General features: G+C 46.2%; 1 protein-coding gene across 1 annotated transcript in view; it reads right to left on the bottom strand.

The window, feature by feature from the left end:
- LOC139403125 (dolichyl-diphosphooligosaccharide--protein glycosyltransferase subunit TUSC3) overlaps nucleotides 1–25,035 on the bottom strand; it is a 66,405-nt gene that overhangs the window by 14,624 nt on the left and 26,746 nt on the right. The window contains exons 6-7 of the mRNA XM_071146837.1: nucleotides 6,203–6,266; nucleotides 769–843 (exon numbers count right to left, since the gene is read on the bottom strand). Of these exons, the coding sequence (XP_071002938.1) occupies nucleotides 769–843; nucleotides 6,203–6,266 (139 nt within the window). The remainder of the gene's footprint in view (nucleotides 1–768; nucleotides 844–6,202; nucleotides 6,267–25,035) is intronic.

Below are 25,035 nucleotides of genomic sequence, written 5' to 3' on the forward strand. Positions count from 1 at the left end.
ATCAAAGTTCAGCCAACCTCTGATTCCACCACTGGCCTAAGCCCCATAATAGGAGCATGATCCTAGCGCGCTAATTAGCATTTCAAAGGCTTGTTAGCGGTTGATGCTAAAAGGAATGCTTATGACGGTAACAATGAAAAACTGGCATTTGCCTTTACTTTACATTGTTAAGGGGATAACACACCCCTTTAACCGCCATTTTGTTTTTAGGTTTACTTATCTGGGTCCTGCTCGGTAGAGAAGTTGTGTCTGAACACTCCACACTCAGCAGCTAAAACAGTAGAGTTGAAGAGTGATCGGGTGTCTGATGTCAAAGACCAGGACGTTACCTCACCAATATTTTCAGCGTAACAATTAGCAACGGGATGATAGTTTCATGCTGTGTGTGACTGAGTTTTCAGACACACACAAACAAATGCAGGTGACCCAATCACTGACAGTGGAACAAGAGATCCTCTCATTTCCATACAAAGTCCCTCTATTCTAACCACAACAATCACACCCCTCATACTACAGAGATTACAACGCAGCAGCGGGACTATTCAACTGCAGTCAGTCCTGGAGCCGAGGTAGAAAACCTTCTGGCCATTTCCTCCTTCTAATCAGGGACCTGGGACAGCACTGACCAACCACCTGACAGTTCACCAATTGACTAGCAGGTAGAGAAGGAAAGCAGCAGTACAGCACTTGGGCCCTTGGGGGCCCGGCAGCTGAATGGCCCTGTAATACAGTCCGTGATACAATAACAAACCAGGAGGAATCACTCACTTCTCCTCTTGCCCACATCTCCTTTGGACGTCGCCGCCTCGTTGAGCAGGACCATCCCCATGGTGATGGCGGCATCTGTGGGCAGTTGTCAAGGAAACGGACTAACCACAGTGTGTGTGCTGTAAGTGTATGTTTGTGATAGTGTGCGCGTGCACTGTGTATAACCCAGACAATGTCAATCTTCCAAAAGTCAAAAGTCTATTCAGCTGCAGTGTGTTCTCACTCAGGGTGAGCAGTGAGCCGTTAACTCCAGACTGTGAAAGTAGCGATTACTGAGGGATAAATGGTTAATCAACTCCTCGGCTATTGTAGCTATTGTGCAGGCATTGCTAACGACGGAATAGGAGATGGCTAGAGAACGGAAGGAGAAGAGATGCCGATGGACTACGACGTTAGCTGTGGACAGGGGAGTTGTGTGGACCACCCAGACATAAAGACTCTGGAGCCACAAGGTGGCTGAGGTTCGGACCACTGGATGCACTCATCTTGACGCCTATTTAGGAAGTTCCATTAGCTCAGCGGGTTAGAGTGTAGTGATGATAAGGCCAGGGTCGAGGGTTTGACTCCCGCATGGGTCACATACCATATACTGAACACTACCTGTCACTTTGGAAAGAAGTGTCTGGTATTATGACCAGTAAAGTAAGGAACATGAAATATTAACAAAACTATTTCATTTAAGTGCATTACAGTCATTCCTAAAGCAAGTCTAGCCATTTCCTTGTGCACGGGCTCTCATGCATATGGAAATCATGGATCTTTTTGAAAGGCCACTTCCATAACTAAACTAGGCCACCTTCGATGGAACACATCGTGATGTTGAGAGGCTTGACAACAGCATATGTGATTATGCCAACGGGTCCTTGAGAATCAGGCCTGAGACATACACACCTGCGCACGCACACATCGGCTTCTCATCTCCCCAAGCAGTGTGTGAGTGTGAGTCTGTGTGTGGGTGGGTGGGAGTGGGGGTTGGACAGAGCCAACACGGAGCAAACAAACCATTCTAATTAAAGTGGAATTAAAACTGGAAGAGACTGGAGATAGTACTAATGAAAAAAATAAGACAACTGCCAGCTGTGTGTGTGTGTGTGAGAGAGAGAGAGAGAGTGTCTCAGGCCTCATTCTTAAGGCTGCTGCTCTCAAGCCTTTTAGCATGTGTTCCATTGATTGTGTGTGAGAGCTACAGATACAGTGTTTGAATGTGAACCACAGAGAAAGGGTAGAGCATGTGGGTGGAACTGTGTTTTGTGTACAGCTGTGCATCATGTCAGTGTGTTTGTATGGGCCCTTTACAGATGCTGCCTGACGTATGTGTGCCTTTGTGTTTTCACTGGTGTCTATATCCCACATATGTCCCATCCAACCCCCCCCCCCAGAATGACACTGTAGGAAACAGTAAGGACTAGAATAACTGTAGGTCTCTACGGCGATACACTATGGACTAGAATGACTGTAGGTCTCTACGGCGATACACTATGGACTAGAATGACTGTAGGTCTCTACGGCGATACACTATGGACTAGAATGACTGTAGGTCTCTACGGCGATACACTATGGACTAGAATGACTGTAGGTCTCTACGGCGATACACTATGGACTAGAATGACGCTAGATACAGTTGAAGTCGGAAGTTTACATACACATTAGTCAAAGTCACAATTCCTGTCATTTAAACCTAGTAAAAATGCCCTGTCTTAGGTCAGTTAGGATCACCACTTTATATTAAGAATGTGAAATGTCAGAATAATAGAGAAAATTATTTATTTCAGATTTTACTTCTTTCATCACATTCCCAGTGGGTCAGAAGTTTACATACACTCAATTAGTATTTGGTAGCATTGCCTTTAAATTGTTTATCTTGGGTCAAACGTGTCAGGTAGCCTTCCACAAGCTTCCCACAATAAGTTGGGTGAATTTTGGCCCATTCCCCCTGACAGAGCTGGTGTAACTGAGTCAGGTTTGTAGACCTCCTTTCTTGCACACGCTTTTTCAGTTCTGTCCACAAATGTTCTATAGGATTGAGGTCAGGACTTTGTGATGGCCACTCCAATACCTTGACTTTGTTGTCCTTAAGCCATTTTGCCACAACTTTGGAAGTATGCTTGGGGTCACTGTCCATTTGGAAGACCCATTTGCGACCAAGTTATAACTTCCTGACTGATGTCTTGACATGTTGCTTCAATATATTCACAATACCTCATGATGCCATCTATTTTTTGAAGTGCACCAGTCCCTCATGCAGCAAAGCACCCCACAACATGATGCTGCCACATCCGTGCTTCACCGTTGGGATGGTGTTCTTCGGCTTGCAAGCCTCCCCTTTTTTCCTCTAAACATAACAATGGTAATTATGGCCAAACAGTTCTATTTTTGTTTCATCAAACCAGAGAACATTTCTCCAAAAAGTACGATCTTTGTCCCCATGTGCAGTTGCAAACCGTAGTCTGGCTTTTTTTATGGCGGTTTTGGAGCAGTGGCTTCTTCCTTGCTGAGCGGCCTTTCAGGTTATGTTGATATAGGACTCGTTTGACTGTGGAAATAGATACTTTTGTACCTATTTCCTCCAGCATCTTCACAAGGTCCTTTGCTGTTGTTTTGCGATTGATTTGCACTTTTCGCTCCAAAGTACGTTCATCTCTAGGAGACAGAACAAGTCTCCTTCCTGAGCAGTATGATGGCTGCGTGGTCCCATGGTGTTTATACTTGCGTACTATTGTTTCTACAGATGAACGTTCTACCTTCAGGCGTTTAGAAATTGCTCCCAAGGATGAACCAGACTTGTGGAGGTCTACAATTGTTTTTCCTGAGGTCTTGGCTGATTTCTTTTGGTTTTCCCATGGAGTCAAGCAAAGAAGCACTGAGTTTGAAGGTAGGCCTCCAAATACATCCACAGGTACACCTCCAATTGACTCAAATGATGTCAATTAGCCTATCAGAAGCTTCTAAAGCCATGACATAATTTTCTGAAATTTTCCAAGTTGTTTAAAGGAACAGTGAACTTAGTGTATGTAAACTTCTGACCCACTGGAATTATGATATACTGAATTATAAGTGAAATCATCTGTTTGTAAACAACTGTTATAAAAAATTACTTGTGTCATGCACAAAGTAGATGTCCTAACCGCCAAAACTATATAGTTTGTTTAACAAGAAATGTGTGGAGTTGGTTAAAAAATGAGTTTTAATGACTCCAACCTATGTGTATGTAAACTTCCCACTTCAACTGTATGTACTAAGAGCTCGCCACAGGTGTAAAGCTCACACCTGTTTTTCTATGCAGAGGAGATATCACTAGAGGTTTATGTGATTAATACACTATTACGGCCAACTATAAATACAGAGTAAATAGTGTAGTACAGTGCCTTGCGAAAGTATTCGGCCCCCTTGAACTTTGCGACCTTTTGCCACATTTCAGGCTTCAAACATAAAGATATAAAACTGTATTTTTTTGTGAAGAATCAACAACAAGTGGGACACAATCATGAAGTGGAACGACATTTATTGGATATTTCAAACTTTTTTAACAAATCAAAAACTGAAAAATTGGGCGTGCAAAATTATTCAGCCCCTTTACTTTCAGTGCAGCAAACTCTCTCCAGAAGTTCAGTGAGGATCTCTGAATGATCCAATGTTGACCTAAATGACTAATGATGATAAATACAATCCACCTGTGTGTAATCAAGTCTCCGTATAAATGCACCTGCACTGTGATAGTCTCAGAGGTCCGTTAAAAGCGCAGAGAGCATCATGAAGAACAAGGAACACACCAGGCAGGTCCGAGATACTGTTGTGAAGAAGTTTAAAGCCGGATTTGGATACAAAAAGATTTCCCAAGCTTTAAACATCCCAAGGAGCACTGTGCAAGCGATAATATTGAAATGGAAGGAGTATCAGACCACTGCAAATCTACCAAGACCTGGCCGTCCCTCTAAACTTTCAGCTCATACAAGGAGAAGACTGATCAAAGATGCAGCCAAGAGGCCCATGATCACTCTGGATGAACTGCAGAGATCTACAGCTGAGGTGGGAGACTCTGTCCATAGGACAACAATCAGTCGTATATTGCACAAATCTGGCCTTTATGGAAGAGTGGCAAGAAGAAAGCCATTTCTTAAAGATATCCATAAAAAGTGTCGTTTAAAGTTTGCCACAAGCCACCTGGGAGACACACCAAACATGTGGAAGAAGGTGTTCTGGTCAGATGAAACCAAAATTGAACTTTTTGGCAACAATGCAAAACGTTATGTTTGGCGTAAAAGCAACACAGCTGAACACACCATCCCCACTGTCAAACATGGTGGTGGCAGCATCATGGTTTGGGCCTGCTTTTCTTCAGCAGGGACAGGGAAGATGGTTAAAATTGATGGGAAGATGGATGGAGCCAAATACAGGACCATTCTAGAAGAAAACCTGATGGAGTCTGCAAAAGACCTGAGACTGGGACGGAGATTTGTCTTCCAACAAGACAATGATCCAAAACATAAAGCAAAATCTACAATGGAATGGTTCAAAAATAAACATATCCAGGTGTTAGAATGGCCAAGTCAAAGTCCAGACCTGAATCCAATCGAGAATCTGTGGAAAGAACTGAAAACTGCTGTTCACAAATGCTCTCCATCCAACCTCACTGAGCTCGAGCTGTTTTGCAAGGAGGAATGGGAAAAAATGTCAGTCTCTCGATGTGCAAAACTGGTAGAGACATACCCCAAGCGACTTACAGCTGTAATCGCAGCAAAAGGTGGCGCTACAAAATATTAACTTAAGGGGGCTGAATAATTTTGCACGCCCAATTTTTCAGTATTTGATTTGTTAAAAAAGTTTGAAATATCCAATAAATGTCGTTCCACTTCATGATTGTGTCCCACTTGTTGTTGATTCTTCACAAAAAAATACAGTTTTATATCTTTATGTTTGAAGCCTGAAATGTGGCAAAAGGTCGCAAAGTTCAAGGGGGCCGAATACTTTCGCAAGGCACTGTATATGTGATATTATGAAGCTTCAGGATTCGCTTACCTGTTGGTGTTTAGGTGCAAATGCCTCCTGAATCTGGCTCTAGAATAGGTAGTGAATACAGGCTTCCCATTGGTTGGTCCTCTGTATCATATAGAGGAAGTAGTGAATACAGGCTTCCCATTGGTTAGTCCTCTGTATCATATAGAGGAAGTAGTGAATACAGGCTTCCCATTGGTTAGTCCTCTGTATCATATAGAAGTAGTGAATACAGGCTTCCCATTGGTTAGTCCTCTGCATCATATAGAGGAAGTAGTGAATACAGGCTTCCCATTGGCTAATCCTCTGTATCATATAGAGGAAGTAGTGAATACAGGCTTCACATTGGTTAGTCCTCTGTATCATATAGAGGAAGTAGTGAATACAGGCTTCCCATTGGTTAATCCTCAGTTCTCCAATGAGGCATTTGTCTTAAGGATACTGAGCAGCAGGATGATGTGGGACTCAGCTACAAACTGGGCCTGGCTGCTCCCATGGATATAACTCTGAAAAAGAGAGAGGAGGGGAGAACCGGAGAGAGGTAGAGAGAAGTATTGAGAGAGAGAGAGAACGAGAGAGAGAGAGAGAGAGAGAGAACGAGAGAGAGAACGAGAGAGAGAACGAGAGAGAGAGAGAGAGAGAGAGAGAGAGAGAGAGAGAGAGAGAGAGAGAGAGAGAGAGAGAAGATAAAATGTTAGTCACAATTGGTCAAAATTCACTTATTATGAAAAAACAGGTAGGGAGAGAGATGGAATTGGGAGACGTACAGCACGTGAGCTATAGACCATGAATGAGAGAGAGGGGGGAAAAGGCCAAGATAAAAAATGTACAAATGAAATGGGTAAAAATTCCCTCACAATGGCCACATATTTCACAACGGTGCTAAACACTCGCTAGCTGTGTGGCTTCAAGATAAGCAATGCCTATTCCCCGTCTTTGACTCTCTCTCTCTCACACACCACTCACCCCAGGAAAACAAACATGGCCCTATGCCTTTTCACAGCTCCATGAAAGAGAAGTCTGGTCTACCTGTTGTCACAAGGTCAAGGCACAACGCATTACTAACCATGGCCAATCACAACGCATTACTAACTGTGGCCAATCACAACTCTTTACTAACTAACCTTAGCCAATAGGAGGAGAGAATGTACACTACAGTGTACTCAGTTACCAGAAAAGTGTCCTCACACAAGGAGCCTGTGTCTCCACTGATAAGAAAACATCTATTTCTTATCCTTGTCCGCGGTGTGCGTGTGTGTGTGTTTTTACGAGACAGTGTGGTCAAACTGAGGCCCACCAGCTACACGGTATGGAGGGGGAAAAAGGCATCCCATGTCCCTGTACATACCATCTATCTCCCTACGGCGATAAGATTCCACAGGTGGGTGTGTGTGTTTACCAACCACAGTGGCTGTAAATAATTGAATTGCAGACCGTTGGACAGAATCCATTCTGATTCTACTAGAGAACCCAGGCCCTAGGCTGAGGGCCTATCGTGAGCACCAGGGTGAATAGCTGAGGGCCTATCGTGAGCCCCAGGGAGAACAGCTGAGGGCCTATCGTGAGCACCAGGGAGAATAGCTGAGGGCCTATCGTGAGCCCCAGGGAGAATAGCTGAGGAACTATCGTGAGCCCCAGGGAGAATAGCTGAGGGCCTATCGTGAGCACCAGGGAGAATAGCTGAGGGCCTATCGTGAGCCCCAGGGAGAATAGCTGAGGGCCTATTGTGAGCCCCAGGGAGAATAGCTGAGGGCCTATCGTGAGCCCCAGGGAGAATAGCTGAGAGCCTATCGTGAGCCCCAGGGAGAATAGCTGAGAGCCTATCGTGAGCCCCAGGGAGAATAGCTGAGGACCTATCGTGAGCCCCAGGGAGAATAGCTGAGGGCCTATCGTGAGCACCAGGGAGAATAGCTGAGGGTCTATCGTGAGCCCCAGGGAGAATAGCTGAGGGCCTATCGTGAGCACCAGGGAGAATAGCTGAGGGCCTATCGTGAGCACCAGGGTGAATAGCTGAGGGCCTATCGTGAGCCCCAGGGAGAATAGCTGAGGGCCTATCGTGAGCACCAGGGAGAATAGCTGAGGGCCTATCGTGAGCACCAGGGTGAATAGCTGAGGGCCTATCGTGAGCCCCAGGGAGAATAGCTGAGGGCCTATCGTGAGCACCAGGGAGAATAGCTGAGGGCCTATCGTGAGCACCAGGGTGAATAGCTGAGGGCCTATCGTGAGTCCCAGGGAGAATAGCTGAGGGCCTATCGTGAGCACCAGGGAGAATAGCTGAGGGCCTATCGTGAGCCCCAGGGAGAATAGCTGAGGAACTATCGTGAGCCCCAGGGAGAATAGCTGAGGGCCTATCGTGAGCACCAGGGAGAATAGCTGAGGGCCTATCGTGAGCCCCAGGGAGAATAGCTGAGGGCCTATCGTGAGCACCAGGGAGAATAGCTGAGGCTTATTCAACAGATAACGGGGACCCAAATAAACTAAACTATCAACGGTTGATAGAAAGAATACATGCAAGACAAATTCCTATGTACTTGGTAGGAAAGATGGGCACACGATAGAATGATGACTGTGTCCTTTGCAGCCAGATACGGCCTCTTTCTATAAAGACACTGTCTCATCATACTATACCTGGTAACGTGCTTGCTTTACTTTTAGGGTTGCAAAGTTATGGTCACTTTCCCCAAATTCCCGGGAAAGAAAAAAAGAAGAAAATAAATCCCTGAATCAGAAGTGAATAAGTATGAATTCCTGAATCAGAAGTGAATAAGTATGAATTCCTGAATCAGAAGTGAATAAGTATGAATTCCTGAATCAGAAGTGAATAAGTATGAATTCCTGAATCAGAAGTGAATAAGTATGAATTCCTGAATCAGAAGTGAATAAGTATGAATTCCTGAATCAGAAGTGAATAAGTATGAATTCCTGAATCAGAAGTGAATAAGTATGAATTCCTGAATCAGAAGTGAATAAGTATGAATTCCTGAATCTTCCAACCTTATTTCTGGAGAACCAGGAAATGTTGGTTAAGTGTTTTCGCACCCCATTTACTTACCGCTTCCCTTCTAGTACATTAGGTTCTGTTGATAACATAGAAACAGGATGAATTCATTCCATTCACATGGTTGATAACATGGGCCTTTAACAGCCATATAGATACTAGTGTCAGTGCCATTTTGTCCTCATTTGGTCCCTGTGTGTGTGTGTGTGTGTGTGTGTGTGTGTGTGTGTGTGTGTGTGTGTGTGTGTGTGTGTGTGAGAAAGAGTGTGTGTGTGCGGGCGCTCGCTGCACTCCTGTCGTATGCGTGTGAGTGAGTCATCCATTCCCCCGTATCTCCGCTAGGCTACGTAACACGTGTGGGTTTCAGCCGCACCGTGTCTGCATAGTGTGGGCTGGCGGTCGGTCGTCATGATGGCCCTCCTGAGGGACTCCAGCATCTTACTAGCTACCACAGGATCGCTAACACAGGTTCGCTAACACAGGTTTACCATGATAATAATAATAATAATAACAACAATAACAATAAACCACTGAATTTATAACATGCTTTTCTTAGAAAAACTATCTCAAAGTGGAGTGCATAATGATGATGATGAACATGACGAGGGGAGAGCCAGATGCCTCTCTGTTGTGTGTGTGTGTGTGTGTGTGTGTGTGTGTGTGTAGTACAAGACTTCATGCCAGCGTAGTCAAGGGAAGTGGGCCGCCAACTTCGTCTGAAAATATAACAGCGGCTGTCGTCATTCCGGTTGCTAGGACGCAAGCACAACCCAGAAATACACAGAGTACAATCTGCATACACCCCTCAGAGTGGAGAAACCCTGAAACCATATACAGCACCTAGCTTCACCAAATCACATCATCACTGTCAACTTGTTGTCATTCAGCTCTCCCAGAACACGCCTACACCGACACTGCCGACATGTGACACGGTAAGAAGAACACGCGTGCTTCACGGCAGGTCCAAAACAACATGCGGAAATAGCAGGGAATATCATCCTGTGTATTGCCAGAGGCGCTGAGAAAAACCTCTAGGTTTCTGTGTAGTCCATCTCTTTCGTTCTATCTCACCAACCTGGCAAACCAGAGCCAGTGCAGAGCGCTGAGGAGGAGAGGAGTATATTAGAGGACTGAGGAGAGGAGTATAGTAGAGAACTGAGGAGAGGAGAGGAGTATAGAAGAGAACTGAGGAGAGGAATATAGAAGAGAACTGAGGAGAGGAGTATAGAAGAGAACTGAGGAGAGGAGAGGAGTATAGAAGAGAACTGAGGAGAGGAGTATAGAAGAGAACTGAGGAGAGGAGAGGAGTATAGAAGAGAACTGAGGAGAGGAATATAGAAGAGAACTGAGGAGAGGAGTATAGAAGAGAACTGAGGAGAGGAATATATTAGAGAACTGAGGAGAGGAGTATAGTAGAGAACTGAGGAGAGGAGTATAGTAGAGAACTGAGGAGAGGAGTATAGTAGAGAACTGAGGAGAGGAGAGGAGTATATTAGAGAACTGAGGAGAGGAGTATATTAGAGAACTGAGGAGAGGAATATAGTAGAGAACTGAGGAGAGGAGTATATTAGAGAACTGAGGAGAGGAATATAGAAGAGAACTGAGGAGAGGAGTATATTAGAGAACTGAGGAGAGGAGTATATTAGAGAACTGAGGAGAGGAATATAGTAGAGAACTGAGGAGAGGAATATAGTAGAGAACTGAGGAGAGGAATATAGTAGAGAACTGAGGAGAGGAGTATAGTAGAGAACTGAAGAGAGAAATATAGAAGAGAACTGAGGAGAGGAGAGGAGTATATTAGAGAACTGAGGAGAGGAATATAGTAGAGAACTGAGGAGAGGAATGTATTAGAGAACTGAGGAGAGGAGTATAGTAGAGAACTGAGGAGAGGAATATAGAAGAGAACTGAGGAGAGGAGTATAGTAGAGAACTGAGGAGAGAAATATAGTAGAGAACTGAGGAGAGGAGAGGAATATAGTAGAGAACTGAGGAGAGGAATATAGAAGAGAACTGAGGAGAGGAGAGGAGTATATTAGAGAACTGAGGAGAGGAGTATATTAGAGAACTGAGGAGAGGAGTATATTAGAGAACTGAGGAGAGGAGTATAGTAGAGAACTGAGGAGAGGAATGTATTAGAGAACTGAGGAGAGGAGTATATTAGAGAACTGAGGAGAGGAGAGGAGTATAGTAGAGAACTGAGGAGAGAAATATAGTAGAGAACTGAGGAGAGGAGTATAGTAGAGAACTGAGGAGAGGAATATAGTAGAGAACTGAGGAGAGGAATATAGTAGAGAACCGAGGAGAGGAGTATAGTAGAGAACTGAGGAGAGGAGTATAGTAGAGAACTGAGGAGAGGAGAGGAGTATAGTAGAGAACTGAGGAGAGAAATATAGTAGAGAACTGAGGAGAGGAGAGGAGTATAGTAGAGAACTGGGGAGAGGAATATAGTAGAGAACTCAGGAGAGGAGAGGAGTATAGTAGAGAACTGAGGAGAGAAATATAGTAGAGAACTGAGGAGAGGAGAGGAGTATAGTAGAGAACTGAGGAGAGGAGAGGAGTATAGTAGAGAACTGAGGAGAGGAGAGGAGTATAGTAGAGAACTGAGGAGAGGAGAGGAGTATAGTAGAGAACTGAGGAGAGAAATATAGTAGAGAACTGAGGAGAGGAATATAGTAGAGAACTGAGGAGAGGAATATAGTAGAGAACTGAGGAGAGGAGAGGAGTATAGTAGAGAACTGAGGAGAGGAGAGGAGTATAGTAGAGAACTGATGAGAGGAGTATAGTAGAGAACTGAGGAGAGGAGTATAGTAGAGAACTGAGGAGAGGAGAGGAGTATAGTAGAGAACTGAGGAGAGGAATATAGTAGAGAACTGAGGAGAGGAGTATAGTAGAGAACTGAGGAGAGGAGAGGAGTATAGTAGAGAACTGAGGAGAGGAATATAGTAGAGAACTGAGGAGAGTAATATAGTAGAGAACTGAGGAGAGGAGTATAGTAGAGAACTGAGGAGAGGAGAGGAGTATATTAGAGAACTGAGGAGAGGAGAATAGTAGAGAACTGAGGAGGAGTGTATTAGAGAACTGAGGAGAGGAATATAGTAGAGAACTGAGGAGAGGAGAATAGTAGAGAACTGAGGAGGAGTGTATTAGAGAACTGAGGAGAGGAGTATAGTAGAGAACTGAGGAGAGGAGAGGAGTACATTAGAGAACCGAGGAGAGGAGTATAGTAGAGAACTGAGGAGAGGAGTATATTAGAGAACTGAGGAGAGGAATATAGTAGAGAACTGAGGAGAGGAGAGGAGTATATCAGAGAACTGAGGAGAGGAATATAGTAGAGAACTGAGGAGAGGAGTATATTAGAGAACTGAGGAGAGGAGTATAGTAGAGAACTGAGGAGAGGAGTATAGTAGAGAACTGAGGAGAGGAGTATATTAGAGAACTGAGGAGAGGAGAGGAATATATTAGAGAACTGAGGAGAGGAGAGGAGTATATCAGAGAACTGAGGAGAGGAATATAGTAGAGAACTGAGGAGAGGAGTATATTAGAGAACTGAGGAGAGTAGTATATCAGAGAACTGAGGAGAGGAATATAGTAGAGAACTGAGGAGAGGAGTATATTAGAGAACTGAGGAGAGGAGTATAGTAGAGAACTGAGGAGAGGAATATAGTAGAGAACTGAGGAGAGGAATATAGTAGAGAACTGAGGAGAGGAGAGGAGTATATCAGAGAACTGAGGAGAGGAGTATATTAGAGAACTGAGGAGAGGAGTATATTAGAGAACTGAGGAGAGGAGTATAGTAGAGAACTGAGGAGAGGAGAGGAATATAGTAGAGAACTGAGGAGAGGAGTATATTAGAGAACTGAGGAGAGGAGTATAGTAGAGAACTGAGGAGAGGAGAGGAATATAGTAGAGAACTGAGGAGAGGAGTATATTAGAGAACTGAGGAGAGGAGTATAGTAGAGAACTGAGGAGAGGAGAGGAGTATAGTAGAGAACTGAAGAGAGGAATATAGTAGAGAACTGAGGAGAGGAATATAGTAGAGAACTGAGGAGAGGAGAGGAGTATATCAGAGAACTGAGGAGAGGAGTATATTAGAGAACTGAGGAGAGGAGTATATTAGAGAACTGAGGAGAGGAGTATAGTAGAGAACTGAGGAGAGGAGAGGAGTATAGTAGAGAACTGAAGAGAGGAATATAGTATAGAACTGAGGAGAGGAGTATAGTAGAGAACTGAGGAGAGGAGTATATTAGAGAACTGAGGAGAGGAGTATATTAGAGAACTGAGGAGAGGAGTATATTAGAGAACTGAGGAGAGAAGTATAGTAGAGAACTGAGGAGAGGAGTATAGTAGAGAACTGAGGAGAGGAGTATAGTAGAGAACTGAGGAGAGGAGTATATTAGAGAACTGAGGAGAGGAGTATAGTAGAGAACTGAGGAGAGGAGTATAGTAGAGAACTGAGGAGAGGAGAGGAATATAGTAGAGAACTGAGGAGAGGAGAGGAGTATAGTAGAGAACTGAAGAGAGGAATATAGTAGAGAACTGAGGAGAGGAATATAGTAGAGAACTGAGGAGAGGAGAGGAGTACATTAGAGAACTGAGGAGAGGAGAGGAGTATATTAGAGAACTGAGGAGAGGAGAGGAGTATAGTAGAGAACTGAGGAGAGGAATATAGTAGAGAACTGAGGAGAGGAGAGGAGTACATTAGAGAACTGAGGAGAGGAGTATAGTAGAGAACTGAGGAGAGGAATATAGTAGAGAACTGAGGAGAGGAGAGGAGTACATTAGAGAACTGAGGAGAGGAGTATAGTAGAAAACTGAGGAGAGGAGTATATTAGAGAACTGAGGAGAGGAGAGGAGTATAGTAGAGAACTGAGGAGAGGAATATAGTAGAGAACTGAGGAGAGGAGAGGAATATATTAGAGAACTGAGGAGAGGAATATAGTAGAGAACTGAGGAGAGGAGAGGAATATATTAGAGAACTGAGGAGAGGAATATATTAGAGAACTGAGGAGAGGAGAGGAGTATATTAGAGAACTGAGGAGAGGAATATATTAGAGAACTGAGGAGAGGAATATAGTAGAGAACTGAGGAGAGGAGTATATTAGAGAACTGAGGAGAGGAGTATAGTAGAGAACTGAGGAGAGGAGTATATTAGAGAACTGAGGAGAGGAGTATAGTAGAGAACTGAGGAGAGGAGAGGAGTATAGTAGAGAACTGAGGAGAGGAGTATAGTAGAGAACTGAGGAGAGGAGTATAGTAGAGAACTGAGGAGAGGAGAGGAGTATAGTAGAGAACTGAGGAGAGAAATATAGTAGAGAACTGAGGAGGAGAGGAGTATAGTAGAGAACTGAGGAGAGGAGTATAGTAGAGAACTGAGGAGAGGAGTATAGTAGAGAACTGAGGAGAGGAGAGGAGTATAGTAGAGAACTGAGGAGAGGAGTATAGTAGAGAACTGAGGAGAGGAGTATAGTAGAGAACTGAGGAGAGGAGAGGAGTATAGTAGAGAACTGAGGAGAGAAATATAGTAGAGCCCTGAGGAGGAGAGGAGTATAGTAGAGAACTGAGGAGAGGAGTATAGTAGAGAACTGAGGAGAGGAGTATAGTAGAGAACTGAGGAGAGGAGTATAGTAGAGAACTGAGGAGAGGAGAGGAGAGGAGTATAGTAGAGAACTGAGGAGAGGAGTATATTAGAGAACTGAGGAGAGGAATATAGTAGAGAACTGAGGAGAGGAGTATAGTAGAGAACTGAGGAGAGGAGTATAGTAGAGAACTGAGGAGAGGAGTATAGTAGAGAACTGAGGAGAGGAGAGGAGTATAGTAGAGAACTGAGGAGAGGAGAGGAGTATATCAGAGAACTGAGGAGAGGAGTATATTAGAGAACTGAGGAGTGGAATATAGTAGAGAACTGAGGAGAGGAGAGGAGTACATTAGAGAACTGAGGAGAGGAGTATAGTAGAGAACTGAGGAGAGGAGTATATCAGAGAACTGAGGAGAGAAATATAGTAGAGAACTGAAGAGAGGAGAGGAGATGAGTATATTAGAGAACTGAGGAGAGGAGAATAGTAGAGAACTGAGGAGGGGAGTGTATTAGAGAACTGAGGAGAGGAATATAGTAGAGAACTGAGGAGAGGAGAGGAGTACATTAGAGAACTGAGGAGAGGAGTATAGTAGAGAACTGAGGAGAGGAGAGGAGTATATCAGAGAACTGAGGAGAGAAATATAGTAGAGAACTGAGGAGAGGAGAGGAGTATATCAGAGAACTGAGGAGAGAAATATATTAGAGAACTGAGGAGAGGAGTATATTAGAGAACTGAGGAGAGGAGTATAGTAGAGAACTGAGGAGAGGAGAGCAACAGAGGACAGGAGGAGATGAGAGGGAGAGGAGAGAGAAGAGAAGGAGGAGGGAGAAGATATTTCCTCGTTTGGAAGGACAAAACGCTGAATGTATTTTCCTAAATAAGAGAGAATATAAGTGAAAGGGTCTGGGCAACATTATCTCAGGAACTCATTAGAATAAAGAGATTTGGAGGAGAGGATAGGAGAGGAGGAGGAAATTATGGATGTGGAGAGTGTGCGATGGACGAGAGCGAGTGATTACCAATTCTGGAGAGTGAGTCTCCCTCTTTTCCCTTTGCCCTCTCTTTTTCTCTCTCTTTCTAGTTCTCTCCATCCCGACAGGCCCTTGTGCTGTGAATGCAGTACTCTGTAATGGAACCATGTGTCTGGAGGGGGCCTGCATTCATCTCTCTCTCTCGCCCCCCACCCCTCTCTCTCTCACAACCCCCCCCCCCCTCTCGCTTTCTCTCTCACTCCCCTCTCTCTCACACACACTCCCCCCTCTCTCTATCACACATTCCCCCTCTCTCTCTCTCTCTCTCTCTCTCTCACACACTCCCTCCTCTCTCTCTCACACTCCCTCCTCTCTCTCTCTCTCTCTCACACTCCCTCCTCTCTCTCTCTCTCTCTCTCTCACACCCCCCCCCCCCTCTCTCTCCCCAAACAGCAGTCTGCCGGTGAAAAATGAAGAGATGAGCCTGCCCAGAGTCTGTCTGGCTCTGATGTTGGTGGAGAGGTTAACCTGTTCACCTCTAAACACACACACCACAGTAGGTGGATTAATGGGAGGGTAAGGGAGGGAATGTAAAATTATAATGACCTTTTGACCACCAAACACCCCTTGAGCAACAGGAAATGGGAGTCATAATATGCAGATGGAAGTGTATGCAGGTGTATTATGAGTGAGTGAGTGAGTGAGTGAGTGAGTGTGTCTGTGTATGCTTTGGGGCCTCAGATCTACCTGCCTCCATCACTTTTCCAGTGAGTAGAGACACTGAGTGTGTGTATGTACACCTCATTTGGCCCATAGGGAATATGTCTCCACACCAACTAAACAACAATGCATGATTCTTACTCTGGTTATCTCACTACATTTCAGTAGAGATTTCCACTCATTGCACTTTCAAAATTGCTTTGGCTTTTCCAACTAGAGAAACTAATGGAGAGAATTTGTCAAACAGAATTTATGTTGATGATTTCTCATCAGAGAAAACCCATCTGGGCGATAAGCAACCTGATAACATCGTCTTCTCACGCGATCGGCACGCCCAATAAAATATTACTCATCCCGTTTTCTCAATTAATTTCCCCCATTTTCCCACTTGGATGGCCCCGGTTAATCTCATTCTCAATCAAGGAAAACAACAGAATCAGACCAGCACCCCTGTCGCTCCCGAGTCCCAACTCCTGACTCTTAGTCCCAGAAATACAGGCTGAACGCTGGCGTGGTCTGGCCACATAAATCAGAATTGCAGAGCGTGGGACGGCGGGTTGAAAAACCCGCACGGACGCATCCAATTAATCTGATGGATTAGGTTTTGTTCCCTCAATTCATTAGAGGGAATATTCCTCTCCGTCTGGGATTAAAGAGCCGCGCCTCATTGGCTGCCGACGGCTTTAAGATGAATGCAATAACAACTTAGAGAAAACACTCCATACCTACACACCTTTACATAGAACGGAAGCTTACATTAGCTTCATATCTTCAATGTCTACAAAGGGTCAATGACATGTGAAATAGGTTCCCAAAGAGGTCAATAACTAAAAGACACATATACACTGAGTGTAGAAAACATTAGGAACTAATATTGAGTTGCACCCTCCTTTTTGCCCTCAGAACAGCTTCGATTGGTCGGGGCAGGGACTCTACAAGGTGTCGAAAGCCTTCCACTGGGATGCTGGGCCATGTTGACTCCAATGCTTCACACAGTTGTGTCAAGTTGTCTGGATGTCCTTTGGGTGGTGGACCATTCTGGATATGCACGGGAAACTGTTGAGTGTGTTAAACCCAGCAGCATTGCAGTTCTTGACACACTCAAAACTGGCACCTGCTACCGTACCCCGTTCAAAGGCACTTAAATCTGTTGTCTTGCCCGTTCACCCTCTGAATGACACACATACACAATCCATGTCTCAAGGCTTAAAAATCCTTCTTTAACCCGTCTCCTCCCCTTCATCTTCACGAGTGGTCACCAACTGGTCGATCGCGATAGACTGGTCGATCTCCAAGGCATTCCTAGTCCATGGACAAACATTTCTGTAAAAAACGCAACAACAAAGCCTTGTGTCCTATTTTTTATTTATTTGTCACGCGCTGTTGGCGGTAGGCGCACCGGATTCAGCTGCCCTGCGCGCCGGGTAGGTGACGTGTTTCCATTTTCAGCCATTTCATATGTTTTAAAGGTGCAAACTCTGCCTTCCCAGGGGGTGCAAATCAAGTGCACCATAGGCCTACCACTGGCCAGTCGGATGGCTCAGATTAGCATGTCTGCAGTAACTAGGCAGGCGTGAAATAAATCTACAGCAAAGTTGATACTGTGAGACTTCTAAACTTTTAAAACCATGACGAATGAGTCAACGAATACAGCAAAGAGCTGCTGTTTTTATGAGTGAGTTCATGTTCAAGTTCTCACTCAGCACTGTCAACACTTTTATACTCCATAAAATGTGCTTTCTTCCTACTTCCACTCGCCCTACAACCAGCACTGCAGCAGTAATGAATGAGTAGGAAAGTGGAATGGAAAGGCTTGTGTTGTTATTATTATTAGCGGCTTGGGTATTTTTTCCATATTGAGAAAAAAGTCACCTCCTCTGTTCAAAGGAGTAACAACATGAATTTGTGCATGAGGCAGATACAATGCGATGCGACTAAAGTTTGGATGACGGTGTCCCTTTTTGGTCAGTGTCAGAGGAAGAAGGGGAGAGCCTGACCATCAGATGGATGACGGTGTCCCTTTTTGGTCAGTGTCAGAGGAGGAAGGGGAGAGCCTGACCATCAGATGGATGACGGTGTCCCTTTTTGGTCAGTGTCAGAGGAGGAAGGGGAGAGCCTGACCATCAGATGGATGACGGTGTCCCTTTTTGGTCAGTGTCAGAGGAGGAAGGGGAGAGCCTGACCATCAGATGGATGACGGTGTCCCTTTTTGGTCAGTGTCAGAGGAGGAAGGGGAGAGCCTGACCATCAGATGGATGACGGTGTCCCTTTTTGGTCAGTGTCAGAGGAGGAAGGGGAGAGCCTGACCATCAGATGGATGACGGTGTCCCTTTTTGGTCAGTGTCAGAGGAGGAAGGGGAGAGCCTGACCATCAGATGGATGACAGTGTCCCTTTTTGGTCAGTGTCAGAGGAGGAAGGGGAGAGCCTGACCATCAGATGGATGACGGTGTCCCTTTTTGGTCAGTGTCAGAGGAGGAAGGGGAGAGCCTGACCATCAGATGGATGACGGTGTCCCTTTTTGGTCAGTGTCAGAGGAGGAAGGGGAGAGCCTGACCATCAGATGGATGACGGTGTCCCTTTTTGGTCAGTGTCAGAGGAGGAAGGGGAGAGCCTGACCATCAGATGCAGGTACCATTAACCCAGTACATTTTTTTTTTTTTTTATGTATGCTGTGCCTCACAAGTAATACAACAGCTGATCTATTACCGGTGTGATCATATAGCCTACCTCACATGTTGAAATAGATGATCTGAGAAGAACATTGCATGTAATATATTGGGCCTATAGCCTACTGCACCAACCTCATTACTACAGTACTGTTTTGAATAGGTTCATGTTACATAGGCTAACGTTTTTGTTAAGTCACGTTAACAACAAAAAACTGGCTTGCAGTTTGACTCAGAAAGTGGTCTCGACTCAAAAAAGGTGGGTGACCACTGATCTACACTGATTGAAGTGGATTTAATAAGTGACATCAATAAGGGATCATAGCTTTTCACCTGGATTCACCTGGTCAGTCCATGTTCATGGAAACACATAGATCAACTCTCACGTAGTCTTGACAAGGTCTAGAACATTCTAATGACATTTATAATAGCTCCCAGGTATTCTGTGTTTAACATATTCCTATAAAACTACGGGTTTAACCTTTTACTACAGAGATAGAAGCATAGACAAGATGCATCAATTGACGGCTCAATCTACAGTGGGAGACACCAGCTAAGGTACCCCTGTAAATAAATGGAGACCTTTTCTCAAAACTACCAAACAAATGTATTTTCAATTGTCTTTTTTCTTCTCATGCATATAGACCCTGAACACTGAGGAAACGTCTCTTTAGGATTCCATCTACACCCGTTCTCCATCTACACACGTCCCGTTCTTCGTCTACACACGTCCCGTTCTCCATCTACACACGTCCCGTTCTCCACCTACACACGTCCCGTTCTTCACCTACACACGTCCCGTTCTCCGTCTACACACGTCCCGTTCTCCGTCTACACACGTCCCGTTCTCCATCTACACACGTCCCGTTCTCCATCTACACACGTCCCGTTCTCCATCTACACACGTCCTCGTCTACACACGTCCCGTTCTCCATCTACACACGTCCCGTTCTTCGTCTCCACACGTCCCGTTCTCCATCTACACACGTCCCGTTCTCCACCTACACACGTCCCGTTCTCCATCTACACACGTCCCGTTCTCCGTCTCCACACGTCCCGTTCTCCATCTCCACACATCCTGTTCTCCACCTACACACGTCCCGTTCTCCACCTACACACGTCCCGTTCTCCACCTACACACGTCCCGTTCTCCATCTACACCCGTCCCGTTCTCCACCTACACACGTCCCGTTCTCCACCTACACACGTCCCGTTCTCCACCTACACACGTCCCGTTCTCCACCTACACACGTCCCGTTCTCCACCTACACACGTCCCGTTCTCCGTCTCCACACGTCCCGTTCTCCGTCTCCACACGTCCCGTTCTCCGTCTCCACACGTCCCGTTCTCCATCTACACACGTCCCGTTCTCCACCTACACACGTCCCGTTCTCCACCTACACACGTCCCGTTCTCCATCTACACACGTCCCGTTCTCCACCTACACACGTCCCGTTCTTCACCTACACACGTCCCGTTCTCCGTCTACACACGTCCCGTTCTCCGTCTACACACGTCCCGTTCTCCATCTACACACGTCCCGTTCTCCATCTACACACGTCCCGTTCTCCATCTACACACGTCCTCGTCTACACACGTCCCGTTCTCCATCTACACACGTCCCGTTCTTCGTCTCCACACGTCCCGTTCTCCATCTACACACGTCCCGTTCTCCACCTACACACGTCCCGTTCTCCATCTACACACGTCCCGTTCTCCGTCTCCACACGTCCCGTTCTCCATCTCCACACATCCTGTTCTCCACCTACACACGTCCCGTTCTCCACCTACACACGTCCCGTTCTCCACCTACACACGTCCCGTTCTCCATCTACACCCGTCCCGTTCTCCACCTACACACGTCCCGTTCTCCACCTACACACGTCCCGTTCTCCACCTACACACGTCCCGTTCTCCACCTACACACGTCCCGTTCTCCACCTACACACGTCCCGTTCTCCGTCTCCACACGTCCCGTTCTCCGTCTCCACACGTCCCGTTCTCCGTCTCCACACGTCCCGTTCTCCATCTACACACGTCCCGTTCTCCACCTACACACGTCCCGTTCTCCACCTACACACGTCCCGTTCTCCATCTACACACGTCCCGTTCTCCACCTACACACGTCCCGTTCTCCACCTACACACGTCCCGTTCTCCGTCTCCACACGTCCCGTTCTCCGTCTCCACACGTCCCGTTCTCCATCTACACACGTCCCGTTCTCCACCTACACACGTCCCGTTCTCCATCTACACACGTCCCGTTCTCCATCTACACACGTCCCGTTCTCCATCTACACACGTCCTCGTCTCCACACGTCCCGTTCTCCACCTACACACGTCCCGTTCTCCATCTACACACGTCCCGTTCTCCATCTACACACGTCCTCGTCTACACACGTTCCGTTCTCCATCTACACACGTCCCGTTCTCCATCTACACACGTCCCGTTCTCTGTCTCCACACGTCCCGTTCTCCGTCTCCACACGTCCCGTTCTCAATCTACACACGTCCCATTCTCCATCTACACACGTCCCGTTCTCCATCTACACACGTCCCGTTCTCCATCTACACACGTCCCGTTCTCCATCTACACACGTCCCGTTCTCCATCTACACACGTCCTCGTCTACACACGTCCCGTTCTCCATCTACACACGTCCCGTTCTCCATCTACACACGTCCCGTTCTCCATCTCCAAACGTCCCGTTCTCCATCTACACACGTCCCGTTCTCCATCTACACACGTCCCGTTCTCCATCTACACACGTCCTCGTCTACACACGTTCCGTTCTCCATCTACACACGTCCCGTTCTCCATCTACACACGTCCCGTTCTCCATCTACACACGTCCTCGTCTACACACGTCCCGTTCTCCATCTACACACGTCCCGTTCTCCATCTCCAAACGTCCCGTTCTCCATCTACACACGTCCCGTTCTCCATCTACACACGTCCCGTCCCGTTCTCCATCTACACACGTCCCGTTCTCCACCTACACACGTCCCGTTCTCCATCTACACACGTCCCGTTTTCCGTCTCCACACGTCCCGTTCTCCGTCTACACACGTCCCGTTCTCCACCTCCACACGTCCCGTTCTCCACCTACACACGCCCCGTTCTCCATCTACACACGTCCCGTTCTCCATCTACACACGTCCCGTTCTCCATCTACACACGTCCCGTTCTCCATCTCCACACGTCCCGTTCTCCGTCTCCACACGTCCCGTTCTCCATCTACACACGTCCCGTTCTCCATCTACACACGTCCCGTTCTCCATCTACACACGTCCCGTTCTCCATCTACACACGTCCCGTTCTCCATCTACACACGTCCCGTTCTCCGTCTCCAAACGTCCCGTTCTCCATCTACACACGTCCCGTTCTCCGTCTCCAAACGTCCCGTTCTCCATCTACACACGTCCCGTTCTCCGTCTACACACGTCCCGTTCTCCATCTACACACGTCCCGTTCTCCATCTACACACGTCCCGTCCTCCATCTCGTCTCAACAGTCTGACATTCCAAACACCCGCAGATGTATCGAAAAGCTGGTAAATGACCGCAAGCTCCCACTCAGAGCTTCAGAAAAATAAAGCATCTAGTCAAACATGGTTGACTTGTTATTTTCCAGAGGGTACTCCAAAAACAAATAGTTTCCCAGAGAGCCACGGCTGGTGCCTAATGGGGTGCCGTGTGGTAACCTTTAACAAATGATTCTGTTCATTGTTTTTACCCAATGTTTCCGCGGCCTCTGTCTTCAAAGGTCAAAAGACGTGGCTCGAGGAGCCAGATAAATGAGGAGTTAACCAAGCAGAAAGGAGAGGCGGAGTAGGGAACAGGGAGAAACAGAGAGTGTGTGTTTTGGTTGGCGAGAAGCAAAGCGAAAGAGATGATTGTTAATTATACTAATTGTATACGGGGTAGAAGGAAGGAGGAGGAAGTTCACCAATCACCCATTACTGATCCCTGTATTCTAACAGGTTACAATGCCACCCCATCACCCATTACTGATCCCTGTATTCTAACAGGTTACAATGCCACCCCATCACCCATTACTGACCCCTGTATTCTAACAGGTTACAATGCCACCCCATCACCCATTACTGACCCCTGTATTCTAACAGGTTACAATGCCACCCCATCACCCATGACTGATCCCTGTATTCTAACAGGTTACAATGCCACCCCATAACCCATTACTGACCCCTGTATTCTAACAGGTTACAATGCCACCCCATCACCCATGACTGATCCCTGTATTCTAACAGGGTACAATGCCACCCCATCACCCATGACTGATCCCTGTATTCTAACAGGGTATAATGCCACCCCATCACCCATGACTGACCCCTGTATTCTAACAGGTTACAATGCCACCTCATCACCCATTACTGATCCCTGTATTCTAACAGGTTACAATGCCACCCCATCACCCATGACTGATCCCTGTATTCTAACAGGTTACAATGCCACCCCATAACCCATGACTGATCCCTGTATTCTAACAGGTTACAATGCCACCCCATCACCCATGACTGATCCCTGTATTCTAACAGGTTACAATGCCACCCCATCACCCATTACTGACCCCTGTATTCTAACAGGTTACAATGCCACCCCATCACCCATGACTGATCCCTGTATTCTAACAGGTTACAATGCCACCCCATCACCCATTACTGATCTTTGTATTCTAACAGGGTACAATGCCACCCCATCACCCATTACTGACCCCTGTATTCTATTCAGTGGACACTGAGTGAAATGCATGTGAGCTGTACCTCTCCACTGTCTACCCATTTACTGGTCTCCAGACAGACACTGTAGCATTCCTCAGTTAAGAGTCAGAATGTGGTCTACAGAGGAGGCATTGTTCAGGAGTCAGTAGGAAGCCTGGTGTATAGGATCGATATTGCACAGAGCCTGGCCCGTTGTGAGTGAGAAAACGTGCATGTGTGTGTGTGTGTGTGTGTGTGAGTGAGTGAGTGAGTGAGTGAGTGCGTGAGGGAGTGAGTGAGTGAGTGCGTGAGGGAGTGAGTGAGTGAGCCAGAGAGAGAGACAGAGACAGAGAAAGGCAGAGACAGAGGCAGAGGTAGAGACAGAGGCAGAGAGAGAGAGAGCGGCAGAGACAGAGAGAGCGGCAGAGACAGAGAGAGAGGCAGAGACAGAGAGAGAGTGGCAGAGACAGAGAGAGAGGCAGAGACAGAGAGAGAGGCAGAGACAGAGAGAGAGGCAGAGACAGAGAGAGAGATAAACAGAGAGAGAAACAGAGAGAAACAGAGAGAAACAGAGAGAGAGAAACAGAGAGAAACAGAGAGAAACAGAGAGAAACAGAGAGAGAGAAACAGAGAGAAACAGAGAGAGAGACAGAGAGAAACAGAGAGAGAGGCAGAGAGAGAGATAAACAGAGAGAGAAACAGAGAGAAACAGAGAGAGAGGCAGAGAGAGAGACAAACAGAGAGAGAAACAGAGAGAGAAACAGAGAGAAACAGAGAGAAACAGAGAGAGAGAAACAGAGAGAGAGAAACAGAGAGAAACAGAGAGAGAGAAACAGAGAGAAACAGAGAGAGAGAAAGAGAAAACACAGTTCAGATGAATGGAGTATGTTTGGATTCCTGTCTGTCAGTGAAAATACCTAAATAGTCTGTCTGTCCTATCCTAAGGTATCTGGAAAAGTTGTCAACCTTCCACATTCTTATCATCAACCATCATAATGTCACTATTATCAATGCCAGATCACCATCCTCACTGTCATCATCACTGTTATCATCATCACCACTACCACAATAATCATATAATATATCGCCTGAAACATCACACACACACACACACACACACTACAATAAGGACACTAGCGCTGCACGTCTCAAACGTGGCGTTAAAGTCCCAGAGAGTCCTCGCTATCCTCATAAGTCATTGTCCACATAACCCTGAGATTTTCCCGGGGCCAATATTAGCCGGGCCATAAAACGTTACGCTGTATTCTGCCAGCGCCCCTGTATGCTGAGCAGGAGGCCTGGAATTCATACAGCCACATTATAATATTTCAATAAGAACCTCACATAAATTCAATATAGCAATACCGCTGACACATGCAGCCGTATTGATTCAATCTCTGGGCTCGGAGACAGATGGCCTGGGAGAGAGAGGAGGAAGTGATGCGACCACAGAGGGGTGGGTAGATGGATACAGACACGGAGCCAGTGGGTTAAAGTGCATTAAGGTGAACGGGGGAAGACGATAGGCAATTGTGTTGAGAGTTCTGGGAATGATTGACAGGTGGAGGGGTTGCTAAGGAGATTTTTCTCCCGCCCTAGCAACCACTGTCGATAGAGAAGCACT

The sequence above is a fragment of the Oncorhynchus clarkii genome, unplaced genomic scaffold, assembly GCF_045791955.1.
Source record: "Oncorhynchus clarkii lewisi isolate Uvic-CL-2024 unplaced genomic scaffold, UVic_Ocla_1.0 unplaced_contig_6757_pilon_pilon, whole genome shotgun sequence".
NCBI lineage: Eukaryota > Metazoa > Chordata > Actinopteri > Salmoniformes > Salmonidae > Oncorhynchus > Oncorhynchus clarkii.